Source organism: Sebastes umbrosus, chromosome 16 (genome assembly GCF_015220745.1).
Source record: "Sebastes umbrosus isolate fSebUmb1 chromosome 16, fSebUmb1.pri, whole genome shotgun sequence".
Classification (NCBI taxonomy): Eukaryota; Metazoa; Chordata; class Actinopteri; order Perciformes; family Sebastidae; genus Sebastes; species Sebastes umbrosus.
Genome location: NC_051284.1, coordinates 16,705,034 through 16,722,627, shown reverse-complemented (window position 1 = coordinate 16,722,627; position 17,594 = coordinate 16,705,034). Strand labels below are relative to the sequence as shown.

Sequence of the window (17,594 nt, the reverse complement as noted above, 5' to 3'; positions counted from 1 at the left end):
CTTTTCCAAAAGGATAATTTAGTATTCCTATAAATTTCTAAATCCTATAAGACTTTCTCTTTAGCTAAATTACTCTCATTCTTTATCTGGAATCTAACTTTGCTATGATGGATTCTTTAAAATAAATTTATATAGTTGCTAAGACAGACATTTCGATTAAAACCACAAATGTCAGCCATGGTGGCGCTTCAGGAAAAGTCAGGGGATAGCCAAAGTCATTAGGATTCATGATATGTGAACTACACTTGTCTGTACCAAACCAACATTGCCATTCAGCCATGCCGCTAGAACGGCCAAGAAGTTGTCGGAATCTGTATAAATGCAACGGTTATTCAGCAGGGCTGTCCCGAATACCAGTTTTTCAGGCTTCAGAGCTTCGATGAGAAATACTTTAAGGTATTTCGAATCTTCGAGGAGCAGCACAGTGCAGAAGACTGAAATGTTTTTCTGTCTGTCTGTCTGTCTCCATCCCCCCATTTCACTGTTCGGGACAGCGCCGCTGCCACACACCATCTGAGAAGAACTAATATGTTGAATATTAATAGTAAGTCGAATACTAGGGCAACGCTCGAAGCTTCGAAGCATTCAGGTCAGCCCTATTATTCAGCCTAATTAACATGACATGACTGACAGTTACTACTGTATACCTTTATTGTTGATAAAATATTTCCTGCAGATACAATCTGACACGATACAAATAGATGTCCACTGTCATACAGTAGAGCATCAATAACACCAAAGATGTAATCAATAACACTATTAAATGATAAGTGAAATTTCACTATTGCTGAGTATATTGTAAAAAAAAAAAAAAAAAGCTACTTGCAAATTCTTGGCACTGATCAAGGCCAGATTAATACATGAAACAAAACCTGCAAGCAGCGTAAAAAATATTGTATAACAAAATCAGATTTCCACCCAAAAAAAACATATCACAACTCAAACAGTAACAAAATTATTTTGTCACTTTTTTTTTCAAATAAATTATCTATAAGAATTATTTTTATTTTTTTTACTTCCCTGAAGTTCACATATTATATAGTGCATGCAAATGAAACATTAAATGTTCCACGATGAAAACTCATGGAGCAACTCAGGGATCTTTACTTTGAAATAATGAAGGAAAATAGTGGCAGCGAGGATTTTTGAATGTTTTACAGTATATTTCTTGAGCAGCAGTGAGCAGCAAATTCATCCGGCATCATAGATGGTTAATAACCCAATGATGTTTGGCTCCATACGGTCATTCCTTTGAATGTGTATATGATAGATTGAGGTGAAAGTGAAGACAGTCTGTTTGATTTGTCAGCTCTAAAGAGGATGTCCAATAAAGGAACCATTCATCAACTATGAATACAAGTAAACAAAGGCTGACAATCTACACTTTAACAGTTAACGTGTCATGTCACACCTTCAGTGGGAGATGCACAGAGCCAAATGATCAAAGTATGTGTTACTGAAATACTGTTTTAACCGTAGTTGATTCTAACAGATGTGGGGGCGTGAAAACAGATGTGGCAGCAGAGGTAGAATGAGAGAGGTAGAGAGTGAGGTAGGGAGGACAGAGCTGCACCGAGGCTTCTCCACATTAAGGCCTATCTCTCCTCTCTTTTATCAACCCAAAACAAGCCCATGATCCAGATAAACGCTTTTGTTCTCGGTGCACAGTGACCGGTTTGCAAACACCTTATGAGCAACAACAAGACCTGATGGTGGTCCTACTATATCCTACTATAATGGCTTGATGTGCTGACAATTTACAGCCACTGGCGGGTGGCTACAAGTATGTTTTCACCCTGATTGCTATAGTTTATACAAAACGGTATATGAGATAGAAACTCCAGTTTGCACAAGAGTCAGTTTATAACTGCCAGCCTTCAATAGCAAAAAAAAAACACTTGAAGTAGAAACTGTTTTCTCTGGTTCTCTTAAATACCGATTCATGCAGGAAATCTGTTTTCCTGAAGGTCAAACTGTCTTCAAATATGCCTCAGAAAATAAAATAAAACGGCAATTTAATCAAATAGAGGGCATGTGTGGTGGTTGTAATTCAGAAAGCTTGTAGAGAGAGGAAGCAAGACCAGCATCTAATAAGGAATCCAGTAATATTGTATAAAAATAACGCAAATTACGGTCAGTTGTTACAAAACAGCAAATCAAATTTCCAAAAGGAAATTCCTTCTATTCCCGTCAACAAAAGAGATCCATTTCAGGCAGTTTTAAAAGATTTGCGGAGAAATACAGTAAAGAAAAAAATGGCACAAGACTGACGTCAAGTGGATTGTCCTAATTGCATCATGGCATCTGTGTGTGTGTGTGTGTTTTATAGGTAGTTCTGATTTGTCCATGCACCCATGGGAGCAGGGTGCTATCTGAATACCCCAACGTTGATTGACAGCGCTACCTCTGGTTTCCTGGATTTGGTCAGTCCAGTCTTCTTCTGTGGTCCGACACCATCAGAGCCTGCAGCCTGCCCTCTGAAAAGAAGCAAGGGTAAAAAACAAATTACAAAAGGATGTTGAATAACATGAAGCATAATCAGAAATAATTGACGGTGTCGTAGTATTACAGCTATAGTACTAATCACTGCAGTTACATTGCCAAATAATAATAATATATACTGTATAGTCAGTTCCAGCTATAACATCTGTAAAGCCTTGATCATAATTGTTACACCAAGGAACAAGCATATTTTCCTGCAGCTGCATGTGTCAAAGTAAAGGAGTCTCCCACCCTTTCCTGCGTTGCTCTGCCTGCTCTCTGAGCCTCTGCTGGCCCCATTCGTCCTCCAGGGTGAGGAAATCCCTGTTGTTATCAATCAAAAGATTCTGGGAAAAATATCAAGAAGGGTTTCAGTGTTTCTCAAACAAATCAAACCAAAATGGACTAAATTTTTTAAAACAAACAGGGTTTTATCAATACCTTGATGCCGATTGTGTCGCCATCTTTGAGGTGAAATGGTGCTCCCAGTAGTGATTCCGCCTTTCGCTTCTTTTTCTTTTTGGAAAACTGCTGGCTCTGTACGTAAAAGTCCTATGACATTTTATTCACTGACAATGTGACGATTAATTAGCAACACATACATGAATACTGAGATTTTGGGATCTTTTCTTTGCTTATGAAATAAAAATGCCACAAGTTTCTGATAAAATGATGAACTGAGTGATCAAGGTCGACTGACTATATCAGCCACTCTTTGCTACATTACATGCAGTCAACATTTCTTCCAAAATGCTCTGAAGCTTTACTATGTCCTCTACCAACTTTTCTATTGATTAAGAGACTGGAACTATACATATGGATTGCCCCAAACACCTAAAACAGGTTCCTTCTCAAGAAATGACTTTCTTCTAATCTCACCCAGTTTGAGATTTCCTCCCAGGTCTGTTTGTCCGGCTGGTGTTTGGCCAACAGCAGAGAGTCGGGGGAGAGGCCGTAGTGTGCAGCCAGACAAGTGCGTAGAGACCGAGGAGAAGAGTCACGGGCTGCATCCCAAACCAGTTCCTCTGGAGGGTAGTAACCCCTCTCCCCTGGTACTCCCATTTTAACATTCAGCATCACATCTTTAGGACTTGGGAACAGAAGGACATGAAGAATTTAACTAACCTTAAAATAAGGGAAATGCACGTATTGGAAATGGAGGGATGCCACATAAAGCAGAAAACTGGTGAGAGCCCAAACTTTACCCAAGATCTTCTTCTTTTAGTAGCTGTTGCACACAAAGGTCTATACCACTGGACAGCTTCAGTTTCCTGATCAGGAGGAAGCCAAACAGAAAATGTGGTTCATGTGTATAATAATAATAGAGATAATAAATAGAAACTGGTGGTCATCACATTTCAAACCAGAAGTGTACTCGGAGAGAGCAGACCTCCGCCAAGGCAGGTTTCATGTACGTCGCTGCCCCTCTGTGGTTAATGGTGTAAATGCACAGGCTGAGCGGAATTATTAAAACAAATTCCCGAAGCTGGATCATGATCTGGATTGCCACCAAAATCTAATGGATTGTTCATTGTGCCACACCCCACCCCTCCAAACAATGTATTCAAATCCATCGCAGACTTTTTGAGTAATCCTTCAAACGGACAAACCAATAAACCAATGCCGGTGAAAACATAACCTCCTTCCTAGGACTTCGGCCTTGGCGGAGGTAATAAACGCTGTGACAGGAAAGTGTCCATACTTGAGTGTGAGATGTTGTCCTCTGAGGACACGCGCCAGCCTCCGTCCCTCAAGCTGCCACACACGCATGAACGCAGTGGTCGGCACACACACTTCCTGAAGTGCAGGCAGTGTCAACACCTGATACAGAAGTAGATAATAAAGCAGAGCAAGAGGTTTGCATTTGGTTAGAAAAAAGGCATCAAAATCACATACAGTACACTTGCACTTTGCATGGCCTGATTTATAAGTCTTCTATAAATGGTAGGACTGGAAAAAGACAGTTCTCTGGGTCCTAAGTAATGAAAACCACTACAATCCATGAGGATTACCTCACTAGTACAAACGGCTATCAACTCCTGCTTTGCGATATACTCATAACCTTCATGCGCTACCTGAGTCTTGAGATCCTCCAGGGTGGCCTCGTCTGATATCTCCACCTGTCCTGCACTTATCAGATCTATGTTGCCGGCACACAGAGGAGGTGAGTAGCTTTCACTTGCAGCCGCAACCTCCAGCATTTGCTCCTCAGTGTGGCCGTTGTTAGTGTGGTTAAAATCCATGGAAACCGCTGCTGAGTTGTTTTGGGGAGCCAGATACAGCCACATAGATAACTTGAGAAAACCCTGACAAAAAAAAAAGACAGCAGAGGCTAAAGAGAGAGGTAAAGTTATAGTATATAATGAATCTCCCGACAACATAAAAATATTTAAGTACCTTCGGAGGAAGTTGTCCTTCTGTGACGACTAATGTCTCTCCATTGTTAATCTTCAGCTCTGACAGAGAAGCATCCTGAGGATATAAGGTTGTTGTTTTTTTTTAAATGGGACAGTAGACATATATTTCTGTCAAATATATGGCAGAAGTTGGTCAAATTATTTCAAACACTACTAAAGGTTTTGGTGTCATGTGAGTGGGTTTTATCCTCTCGTACATATCTGCTTTTGGTTATATACAAGTTTTCATTCACAGTTTGCTTTCAGACAATATTCTCACAATGAATTTTGCCTGGTGCTAAATATCATACGTGAAAATGTACACCCAATATGAAATGTAAAAAGCGCAAACAAGAAAACATCCATCTGACATCTGCAAACACTGTTTGAGTTAGGTATGACATATTGTCAGCCACTCACCTCATCCATAATTGGCTCTCCAACCTCCTCACACCAATCGAGCCTCCTTAAGTGCCAACAGGTGCCTGCAAACACACATTTAAACGACATTAACAACCTGATATTGCATCAAAGGTCTACAAAAAATGTTTAATTACAGTCTTACAAAAGCAGAGATAATCTTAAAAAGCAACACTCAATGTACAATAGCTGAGTCTACATGCAGCACAAACAAGTTGCATACAGTACAATAGGAAAACAACTGGAAAAAAACTGTAGTTTTACCATCAAGTCCAACAGCATCCAGCATTGCCTTTAGACACTGCAATAAAACAATCAAAAGATAATCATTTTTAAAAGTACACATACATGTAACATAAGCGCATAATGAATGTTTTGCAAAATAAGTTTCCTCACCTCTTTGACAGTACAAGTTTTCTCCACAATTATGTCCATCTCCATGCCAGCAGAGGGCGCCGTGCCCACAGAGAAGGGCAGGAAAAGCTGCAAAGCAAATAGAAAATCTCACATCAACAACATCAATCAAGCATTTTAAAACGCTCCTAACTCTTCATCTCAATTTATTTTTAAATGTAGGATAGGATAGGTTTACTAGTACTTAAAGGGTCTGTAACATCCACCTGTGCAGCTGCAGGTACAAAGGATTTATTGAAGATTTCAAATAAAAGACACACCTGTGATGCCTTGGGGGCTTTTCCTGGACAGAGAGTTAGTGTGGTCATGAGTCGCACCCCTGCATCCCGAACACTCAACTCCTCACACACTGTCAGGTTAACCAGGGAAAGACAACACAAGTGCACTCAGTAAATGTGTTCCAAAACTTCAAAGACAGATGATGAGAAGAAAAATTACAAGCAGGGGGAGTACCTTTTAAACATTTTATGAGGGGCAGTGTAAAGGAATGCCTATCTTAATATTTTGTTAAAATGAGGGGAATTTCCAGCTCTAAGTTATCTGTACCATTAAAAATCACCCCCGGGTAACAAATGACAGTACCTGGAGGAAGGAGTTTCCCTGTGCAGTCCATCTGTCTCAGACAGCACTGTGCACCTGGTCAGTGAGACAAAAAACAACAGCTGATTTAAGAATGTATATTTATGTAAGAATTTAAGAATCCAAACACAAATACACATTTTGAGATTGCCTGAACAGTAGCTGAGATAAAAATATTAATTGAAGAAACATGGGAGGTCAGAGACGATTTTGGCAATCAAAGGCATATTGTATATTTATAATTTATCTTCTATATTAACCCTATTCAAATTCTGATCCTTTGGTCCAATAGTGAGAATACATATATGAATCATAAATTGGCAATATCCAAAACCTAAAGCAGTGTGGCCTTTAGTTTGAATCGTTCCAGTTTAAAAGGGACAGTGTGTAGGATTTGGCAGCATCTACTGGTGTGGTTGCAAATTGCAACCAACTGAGTACCTCTCCGCTCACTCCTCCCTTTCCAAGACTGTGGTAACATGAGCCGCCGAGTGCAAAACCGTGGTAACGCCGTTTGCCTCACTCAGAGGCCATCCTTAACATAATACCACAACTTTAGGAGCAACAGAAGTCAGACAGAGGCTGGCGGTACCACGGTTTTGCACTCTGCAGCTCACGTTAACACAGTTTCACAAGCGTGTCAGAGAACTACGGTGGCCTTTAGGTAAAAACATGAAAGGCTCTCTCTACAGCCAGTGTTTGGTTTGTCAGTGTTTGGTTTGTCTCCCCATGCAGATATGAAGGGCTCATTCTAAGCTAATGAAAACAAAACGATTCTTAGTTTCAGGTGATTATACACTAATGAAAATATAGTTATGAATATTATATTCAATTTCTGCTAATGGATCCCCCGAAATGTTACACACTGTCCCATTAATGGCCTGTGATTTTACATTTTGTAAGAGATATTTTGGATATTTTCTGTTTACTTCATTACCCTAAAATGAAAAAAAACTCTAAAAAGGACATCTAATGCAAACTCTTTTTTTTTTTACTAATTCAACGATGTTCACTTGTAAATTGTTAAGCATATTCTATAAACATAAAATAGATTGTTTCAATTAACTTTAATGTATTGGCGGCATGCATTGCGTTGCTGCGTTATTGAAACAAATACTAAGTGAGACTTGGTGGGAATCAGGAAATCCCTTGCAGACACAGCTATGTTTAGCACAGAGCATCTTGCCTGGGGGTTGCTCCTGTAGCTGCAGCTCCTCTGTGGCCCTCTGTTTCACCTCACACAGCAGCTGTAAGAGTGACACATTAAACAACTAAATTACTTTTAGAAGGAACAATGTGATGCTTAAATGGAGAGATAAAGAGGACAACTACCAGAGCAGAGCAGTTAAAAAAATTACTGACCATATTTCCTGTAGCTGGAACCTTGATCTTCCTCCTCTCCTCTTCTTGCTCCCCGTCTCCTCCTCCTCCATGTGGTCGAAACTCCACCTGGAGCCAGCGGCAGTCAGACGGGGTAGTCACAGTGACAACATCTCCGTTTAGAGTGAACACGCTGAGCAAAGTTAAGAAGACAGTTGTAAAACACACACCTAAAGGAAACAACACAGACACATTGCAGAGGATTGTACCTGCTGTCGAAGGACTGTGGCTCCAGCACCAACAGCGCGTCTCCGTCTTTCAGCGACAGCTCTTTGAGCGTCCGTTGCATGTCATCGGGGGGGAACACCCTCCATCCGCTTGCCCCTCCTCCCTCTGCTGCCCCCTGCTCTCCCCTCTTTCCTCCCTTATGCTCTTGGCACAGCAGACTCTCCTCAGGCTCCCCCAGTGCTTCCCTCACCTCGCAGAGAGTCGCAGCACCTGCAAACCCTCTGGCCTCCCTTTTAAGCCCCGGCCCCCCATTTTCAAAATCTCCTCTTCCATCCTCACACTCCGCCCCATCCTCCACCTCCTGATCCCCATCTTCCCCCAAAAAGGGACGGACTACATTCAGCAGCACCGGCTCAAACTCAGCTCCAATTAGAACAGTCGCACCACACACCTGAAGAGATAAAAACCAGTGCACAAGTTGGCCTTGGGATCTTGTCAAGGGAGCATGGTTATCAAAACATATTGTGATTGTACGCACCTCTCTGCCGTTCCACACAAACAGGTCAGAGTTTGTACAAATGCCTGCACTGTACAGGGAGACACTGTCATCTGCAAAGAGAACCGCAACCAGAATGTAGTTACGAAATTTGTAAATCTCCTTCTACCTTCTTGAGGTATTTTGCATTTAAGCATCTCACCTGTGACAGTATTGTAGAGGTGAAGACCTGCAGGAAGACTCCTGGCCACAGTCAGAGCCATATCCCCTTCCCAGAGTTCCTGCATCTATATAAACAGATACACAAAAACAGGTTATTTGTATCATTCTTTTCAGCGTTTTAAAACAGCTACTGTGTTTGGGAATGAAATTACCTGATAAATAGCTAAGCGAAGATCTCCCACAGTCTTTCTACGGTCAAAACTCAGAGTGGTGCTCCCGTTCTGCTCTTTGCTGTTTGGTTGCAGGGCTCCATTTTCTAGCCTATAAGAGGGTGCCAGGTGGAGACGCAGCTCCACGGTGTTATTAGTGGCTTCAAACTCCTCGCTGTAACAGAAACAATGTTGACTGATATTAATAATTTGTGTAAGAAAACTATTTTCACTTAACTTTCTTCTTTTTTTCTAGGTGTTGATCCTCGCTGATTTAGGAATTTTAGCTACCACTGAAATGTCACAATCATAAGTCAGAACCAATCAGAGGTGAGACCAAGTCATTATTTTGCAAGTCACAAGTCACTCTCGTCTTTGCACTCAAGCCCCAAACTTTGAGTTTCGAGTCCTAAACAAGTCATAATGCGCTCTTCACCAAATGTAATGCCATTTTAACGTCCGGTACTGAGCAGTTGATCGTCTTCGTGCACACACTTTTTAAATAACATACTTTTCAATCTTTGAACCTACTAAACAGCTTAAAAGTGTCATATGATAATGGTGTAATATGTGGGGGGTTTTCTGTACCGCATTTTCTGCACTTTGATGTTCTCCTCCTGAGCCATCTGGATGAGGTTAAGAGGAACTTTATATTGAGGATTGTTCAGAGCTGCAAATGTAGAAACACAAAACATATTTTAATAGATATATATTAGTCATCTAATTTCTTCATCTTTTGTGTACTTGATGACAAAACTCAATAAATTATTAAAATTAAATCAAGGATTAACCGATTTATTGTTTCATTGAATCAAATTACCCCAATTTCAATTTACCCTGCCTAACCTTTTCTTCTCTCTTTCTCCGATTCTCTTTTCTAATACAAATGTTAAACATGGTGTCCGTTACCTTCACTGGGCCTGTGCAGCTGTGTTTTTCTGTAGAACAGCATGTATGCGCTCTCTTTGCCCTGGAACTGCTTCTCTATGTCAGACTCCCTGATGGAGGTCACCGTGGAGTCGTTAAGGTCAAACCAGTGGCTACCCTGCTGACAGACAGGAAGAAATACCGTGAGAAACAGGCATCAAAGTAATCACGAGATGTCCACCAGGAACCTGGACGAAAAACACAATTTAGTAGGTGTATTTTTCTCCTTCAAAAGTCTTCTCAGCGTCATTTCAGACCTTGAACTCTTGCTAAAAACATGACTGTTGCTCTAATACCTTTTGTTCAGACTGTGGCTTCTGGTCTAGTCCTGGCTGTTGGTCAGCAGCTCCGGGGTCTGAAGGTGTTGAAGGATCAGAGTTAGTGGTCTGCTCTGCTGGGCCGGGGGGCTCAGTCACGGGGCTTGGCGGGTTGGCCTTCAGTGCCACTCGAGTACCACTGGACACCAACATGAAAACATCACTGTGGGACTGCAGGAACTACACCAGAAGAGAAAAAGCAAAGAAACAACAATCATTGGTATAGATATGTATTGGTATGGGCCTCAAAGGCCACCAGCAATCATTAAAGATTTAAAGAAAACATAAACTAATCATAGAAACAAAGAAACCAAAAATACCTTTCCTATGGGACCATAGTGTTTTCTGAACTTTTTGCTCCAAGATGAACCAATCTTATCCATGATTTTCTGTCCCAGCTGGTCCGACAGGATGCTCTTTGATGGCTCCTAGAGGTCAAGATATGAACAGCACCTAATTAATTAACTGGCTGTACTATTGACCCAACAATGGAAAAAAATATGAATTACACAAAATTCAGACTCTTAGATTCGTGGTCACTTTACCTGGGCAATAATAACAGTGATGACAGACAAAGGATCATCCTCTTGTAGTTTTGGCTCACACATTTGCTTGACCTCCTCCTTGACTTTCTTCTGAGTCTTGGGTTTGCAATCCTCTTCCTGACAATAAAACACAGAGGTGATGCCTTTCCTAATGCACACATTCAAAAGATTACAGATTTTGCTAAACTGTTTTTGAATTGCTGATAGTAATTCACGTCCGGATAATCTGCCAATCTGAGTATTAGTTAGCCATTTTTAACAGTAATTTTATGGGGAATGAGCAGTTAATCATTAGCCACTACTGTAATCTCATATTCTTATGAACTCTTACATTTAATAAAGCACATATTAATACATATTATTTTCCTGTTTGCTCTTCTGTTTTTCTTACCGGCGGCTCCCATTGGCCAAGCTGGTCAATGTCCCTGATATAAACATGGTAATGGCCACCATAGCAGCCGCCTTTATGGATGATCACAGAGGACAGCTCGTAGCAGTAATCAGAGTCCTCTCCATCAGTCTGTAAGGGAGGAACACATGGTAGTCAAGACATCTCAGTGTATTTAAGCCTTCCTGGATGAAGATAAGCGTATGCTTGGAAATCAAGAAAAAGGAAAAAAAACAACAACGATTAAGAAAAGTCATGTTAAATGTGCCTGATCTTAGAAATCTCTCATGTACCTCTTCACAAAATGGCCGTAGGTTGATGGTTAAGGGAAAACTGTAGCGTCCCGTCTCCTTGTATCGCTCACATTTGGCAAAGTCAAAGCTGAATCTCAACAGCGACATGGTCATGAATGGAGGAAGCTTCTTCAGCTTGGCAGACTGAATAATAGCAAAATAAGTAAAGGAAGGTGAGAAAGAGCGAAATAAATTATATATTTTTTATGTAAACAAGAAAAAAATGTGAATACAAAGAAGTATTTAACATGTTTAGTTTTAAGGGGAAAAAGGGGGGGGGGGGAAAGGAGAATTTCAACATCACTGTATTATAGCCTTTGTTATTGTGTTGACAGTCTAAAAGCTGGCACTGACCTTGGCAGCAGTGACCAGCCTGTCACACTGTGCACAGCGGTACAGGTTATTGCCCTCAAACAACTCCTCCTCCACAAACATGTTCCACAAAGCCTCCTCCAGGCTAGACACGCCACAAACACACGCCGTCAGGTCCAGGAAGTCCTCCTAAAGAAGGCCCAAAAAACAGAACTGGTTAATTAGTCAGTTTAGCATTTAGTAGACTTATTATCTAGAGACTTATTAAGCCATGTCACAGAGGCAGAGAAACCCTGTACACATGGACACACCTGTCTCTGGCTGACGTTACCACACTCCTTGCAGACAATGCTGTTCACAATGGTCCCATGATACAGCTGGTGGATAAAAGTACTACCAGTGGTGCCCACAAGAGAGTGCTCCAACGCACTGAACAGAATCCTGTTCAGCTCCTGCACATCATGCTGATTGGTTCCCTGAGAGAGGAAAACACACAAAAAGGATCAAATTATAAGACATCCGCTGTGTCCCAGTTCCATCCAATGAACTAATAGTATACAGTACATAACTATATTACTCTTTTCATAGTGTATTGGTTTTGGTTATTATTGAAGAGCTCAACGTACTTCACTGTTTAATACAAACAGGAAATTAGACAAGACTTGCACCGATGAATGTCAAACTTCACTGAAAAAGCAAAACAGTTCAGTGTTTTTTTCCGGTCGTGGCTAGAAGGTAAGACGCAAATTGTGAAACTCTCATGAGATGGTTACAGTCAGGCCTTGACATTGAAGAGTTAAGGTTAGGCATTGACCTCGAATGGTTAAGATTAGACATTGACATTGAATGGTTAAGATTAGGCATTGACATTGAATGGTTAAGATAAGGCATTGACATTGAATGGTTAAGATAAGGCATTGACATTGAATAGTTAAGGTTAGGATAGGTCAGCGAGTCTTGTGAAGAGTTTTTGCAAGTTTCGTAATTTGCAGGTTACCATCTAGACGAGGGATTCTCAAAGTGGGGTCCGTAGCACTCTGCCAGGGGTTCCGCAAAATAATTTTCTATAAATTATAAAATTGTACTGTATCATTAAAAAGTGCATATCTACAGATGGGGACCATTTACACCAATAAAACAAGCATATTGTGTCCTTTACTCCCACCCACATTAGCTTTGGGCCAATAGAAACTCTGATATGATTGTGACAAACGGCAACAGGTTCATTATTTTTAATTATTTAAAAGTCAAAACGTCCGGAGTTGTTAGGACTATGCCAGTCTTGCATTTCTGACAGATTTTGAAATCAATTACTTGAAAAGTATAAATGCTGTCAAGTTGAGTCCAAATGCAATTTTGAGTTTGAGAAGCCCTGTTCTAGACACAACCTTTTCCCTCTAGCTGTTAGTAGCTTCTTAATTTCTTTTGAGCGATGCATTGTGGGACAATGGCGTCTATAAACAGAACACTCAAAATACAAGTGGATTTAGAATGCCTATTGACTTTATCTAATTGCATCACGTTATCATTATGGATACACTATATATTTTTAAAACCTCTCTCTAACTGGTAGTAAGCAGCATGTCACTCTTAAGCCATCATTTACACAGAGCAACTCTTCAACATTTTTGTCTATTATGTGCATAGCCACTCCCCATGTCCCCAAGCCTAGTTACACTTTCCATTTTGATTAGCTTTAGCTCTGGCTCCTGTTTAATCACATCACTGCATGTACAGTCTTGACCTGGAAAAGGTGGTTATGCATGTCCTGTGGCAAATTCTGTGAATATTTGTTTCTGTTTTCCCTCTTCGTGTTTTTATTTTTGCATGACTGCAGCTGGAATGCCGCCAGATAAAATGCAAACACAGGTTGCTGGCCTGACCTGACCACGATTTGAAAACCAGTTTTAATTCAATTTAAGCATGCATTTCCCGGTATGACTGGAAGGTAAATCAATCACTTAAATGAGAAGTGTAACCTGAGTCCCTCTTTCTCCTTTCCACTGACAAAGATAATGGACACAGACCTCGCTGCTGTTCCAGCCGAAGCTCTCGGTGAGGTCGGCAGTGGAGGCGCTCTGCTGGTCCACCAGCAGCAGACTGGCAAACAGTCTCTGTAGCTCCAGTGGGATCACTCTGACCTGGGGAGAAGAAAGAAACACCTTATTACAATTCAGAAATACACAAAGACATTACATCTGTGGATACTTTTTTATATATAGTATGCTCCCAGTAGACCACGTACACTTACACTCCAAAAACTGACAATAACTGCACTATACTGTATAATGACTTTGCAATATCATTATCATTATTACTACTCACGTGTAATTCATACTGTGCAATATTTTCAGGTGGAATTTCATTTCATTCTCACTGTGCAATATCATTTTCCATTTGTGCAAACAGTCTGTTTATTGTCAATACTGTATATATTGCTCCTATTTTTATACTTCCTTCTATTTAAATGGTTCATATTTTGTTACACTTTGTTTAGCTCTTTTTTTTTTACTGTGTTAGCTGATGCATCTTGTTTTTTGCACTATCCCCTTTGCTGCTGTACACTGCAAATTTCCCCACTGCGGGATTAATAAAGGAATATCTTATCTTATCTTATGTAATTGCACACTTTGCTATTGTATATAGTATGTAATTGTTATTCTATATTCATATTTGATATTTTCTATGCTAGCTGTAGTAGTCTGATATATTTATAGTGTATTCTGATATATTCTTTATATTGTGTATACTATATATATTATCTTTAGTGTTGATATGTATATTCACTGTTCCTGCGCACTGTCTGGATAACCTGCTGCTGTAACACAAGAATATCCCAATTATTGGGATCAATAAAGTTTATGTATCTATACAGCTACAGGCACTTTGCAACACTTACTTTGGCCCCTGGTTTCTCTTTGTCTTCCAGGCATCCTAATTCATCTGCCCCCAAACTAAACAGCTCCTCTGTAAAGACACAAACAATGAATAAGTAAATTACATGACCTCTGGTTGTTGTTGTACTGCACCAGTGTGCCTCAATCTCTAAGGCAGGGGTCTGCAACCTGCGGCTCCGGAGCCACATGCGGCTCTTTAGCCCCTCTCCAGTGGCTCCCTGTGGATTTTTATTTAAAGATTTGTGGAAATGAATAACGTTTTTTTTGTTTACATATTCATTTTTATTTATCATTGCTGTAGGTCTATGGTACGATGGTCAACGGAGTATTAGGGCCACATTGAGGAAAATAAAATAAATCTGCGATTTCGAGAAAAAAGTCGTAATATTATGATAATAAAGTCATAATATTAGTATATATATATATATATATATGTATAGTAGTATAGTAGTAGTAATTTTACAAGTTATTTTCTTTTTTTCTCGTAAAGTTATGACTTTATTCTCGTAAAGTTATGACTTTATTCTGGTAAAATCACGACTTTTTTTCTCGTAAAGTTGTGAATTTATTCTCGTAATATTACGAGTTTTTTCTTGTAAAGTTATGACTTTAATCTCGTGATATTAAGACTTTTTTTCTAGTAAACTTATGACTTTAATCTCGTGATATGACTTTTTTTCTTGTAAAGTTATGACTTTATTCTCGTAATATTACGACTTTTTTCTCGTAAAGTTATGACTTTATTCTCGTAATATTACAAGTTTTTTCTCGTAAAGTTATGACTTTATTCTGGTAAAATCACGACTTTTTTTCTCGTAAAGTTGTGAATTTATTCTCGTAATATTACGAGTTTTTTTCTCGTAAAGTTATGACTTTATTCTAGTAATATTATGACTTTTTTCTCGTAATATTACGACTTTTTTCTCGTAAAGTTATGAGATTATTCTCGTGATATCACGACTTTTTTCTCGTAAAGTTATGACTTTATTCTCGTAATATTACGACTTTTTCTAATAAAGTTCTGAGATTATTCTCATAATATTACAACTTTTTTTCTCGTAAAGTTATGAGGTTATTCTCGTAATGTTACGACTTTTTTTTCTCGTAAAGTTCTGAGATTATTCTCGTGATATTACGACTTTTTTCTCGTAAAGTTATGACTTTATTCTCGTGATATTACAATTTGTTTCTAGTAAAGTTATGATTTTATTCTCGTAATAGTACGACTTTTTTCTCGTAAAGTAATGACTTTATTCTGGTAATATTACGACTTTTTTCTCGTAAAGTTATGACTTTATTCTAGTAATATTACGACTCTTTTTCTCGTAAAGTTATGACTTTATTCTAGTAATATTATGACTTATTTCTTGAAATCTCAGATTTTTTTTCCCCCCTCAATGTGGCCCCATACCTCACTGCAAATGTTTTGTGGCTCCAGACAGATTTTTCTTCTCTTTTTTTTTTACCTAAAATGTCTCTTTTGATAGTAAAGGTTGCTGACCGCTGCTCTAAAGGTGTTGTGATGTGTCCTTACCCCTGAACTCTGGTGTGAACAGCAGGGTCTGGAGCAGAGAGTTGAGGTAGCAGGTGCCTCCCTGGTTCTTGATGCCGCACAGATTGCTTCTTCCTCTGGGTGGAGGTGGCTCATTTCCCCCCTTTCCCTTTGCAACTCTGGAGGAAGAAGTCGAAGAGAAGCCTTCCTCCTCCTCCTCTTCCTCAAAAAGATTCCCAAACATGCTGCGTTTGAGTGATTTATTCTGTATTGTATGCTGTGGCCTCCTAGTTCAAATCACTCTGATATGCCCTCTTGCTATCTCATCTTGGTCTTGCCGAGCTCTCTGTTGACAATGGCCGGGCTGACTCTGAAATAAGAAGACTTCACGGGGCTGAACATAGCGACTATTACCGGATATATATGCGATGGACTCAGTTGTGTTGCTTAGCAATGCTAAAAACTGCTAATCAAGCACAGCCTGATGAGCAGCTTGACAGCTACTACGACTGTAAAACTGTCTTCTTCTTCTCACAGTAAACTTTAACGACTCATTCAACTGACTCGTTACACAATGTAGCCTCTCACACCGACTCTTTCTTCCTCTGTCTGTCTTAAAACAGATAACAAACCAAACGTAAATAGAAACACCGTCGGTGAACAGTAGGCAGCCATGTTTCTTCTTGGCAGAGCAGAGAACGGAGTGGTGCATTATGGGACTTGTAGTATCAACACTTAAAGGTCCCATATTATGCTCATTTTCAGGTTCATACTTGTATTTTGTGTTTCATGCTTTTAAACACAAACACCGACAAAACCAACAATAAATCAGCACACATTGGTCACAATAACTAAACACCAGATTTAGATCCCTAACACACAGTATACATAGCACCTAATATACTCAAAGAGATGATTGTACACAATCACATATGTATTTGAAAAATCAAAGCATCTATGTATGTATATGTATAGGGATAAGGAGGCGCTCAGTCCGTTACAATTTATCGCAGTCGACACTGATGCAACAAAACATTTTAAGAAAATAAAAAAACATAACAAAATAAATAAGTCAACAAATAAATATCTCGCCCTACGACCCAAAAATGGCCCTTTGGCGAATTTTCAATATTGCAATCTATCAGACCCTTTAGTTCAAGTTTTTTCAACAACATATTTAAATAAGGATGTCCAAGTCTTAAAGAAATCACCCATTTTACATTTAAATCTGTATGTTAGATATTCCATTGATATTAGCTCAAATATCAGTTTATACCACTCCACAACTGTTGGTGTTTTTTTTTTTGGTTTTTTTTCCACTAATATGTTCATTGGGTTTTCCTATTTTCACAAACACAATAATATATAGTATTTTGTGTTTCTATTAGAACATGTTTACATGCTTTAAAGGGACTGTTTGTAACTTTTTAAGTGTATAAATGTACCGGGTCGGGACACATGCGCGCTCGTGTGTGGCCGGAGCCTCTCCTCCGCTGCCTGCTTGCCTTCACTCAGACACCGTGTGCGCGTTCTCGCTGTCTCGCTCCACCTCTAGTCGTGAACACGCGCTCACTCCACACTGCAGAAGAGTAGCTCTGAGAATATTTAGTGAATGTACAGTGGACGTTTGTGCAGAAATAAATGCTGCAGCTCCTCCAGACCAACAGAGGTTTTCCGTGTCTTGTGAAGTGACGGGGCTCTGCAGAGAGAAACGTTAT

General features: G+C 39.7%; 1 protein-coding gene across 3 annotated transcripts; it reads right to left on the bottom strand.

Moving 5' to 3' along the window:
• Window positions 1-633: 633 nt before the first annotated feature.
• Window positions 634-16,574, bottom strand: usp40 (ubiquitin specific peptidase 40). 3 transcript variants are annotated; one of them, XM_037746453.1, is made up of 31 exons: window positions 15,919-16,574; window positions 14,387-14,454; window positions 13,515-13,628; window positions 11,799-11,963; window positions 11,530-11,676; window positions 11,176-11,319; window positions 10,886-11,014; window positions 10,495-10,611; window positions 10,270-10,377; window positions 9,929-10,129; window positions 9,615-9,753; window positions 9,294-9,375; window positions 8,709-8,880; window positions 8,537-8,621; window positions 8,377-8,447; window positions 7,880-8,289; window positions 7,653-7,803; window positions 7,477-7,537; window positions 6,294-6,347; window positions 5,972-6,060; window positions 5,694-5,780; window positions 5,562-5,598; window positions 5,298-5,362; window positions 4,879-4,953; window positions 4,557-4,787; window positions 4,184-4,302; window positions 3,687-3,752; window positions 3,361-3,571; window positions 2,923-3,033; window positions 2,734-2,828; window positions 634-2,477 (listed from the first exon to the last, which is right to left on the bottom strand). In XM_037746453.1, exons 1-31 carry the CDS (start codon window positions 16,118-16,120, stop codon window positions 2,369-2,371), a joined length of 3,915 nt encoding a protein of 1,304 aa, XP_037602381.1. In that variant the 5' UTR covers window positions 16,121-16,574; the 3' UTR covers window positions 634-2,368. The 3 variants fall into 3 exon arrangements, with proteins under 3 accessions (XP_037602381.1, XP_037602383.1, XP_037602382.1); XM_037746455.1 differs by having other exon boundaries at window positions 2,923-3,018; window positions 15,919-16,120; XM_037746454.1 differs by having other exon boundaries at window positions 9,615-9,750; window positions 15,919-16,120.
• Window positions 16,575-17,594: the final 1,020 nt, after the last annotated feature.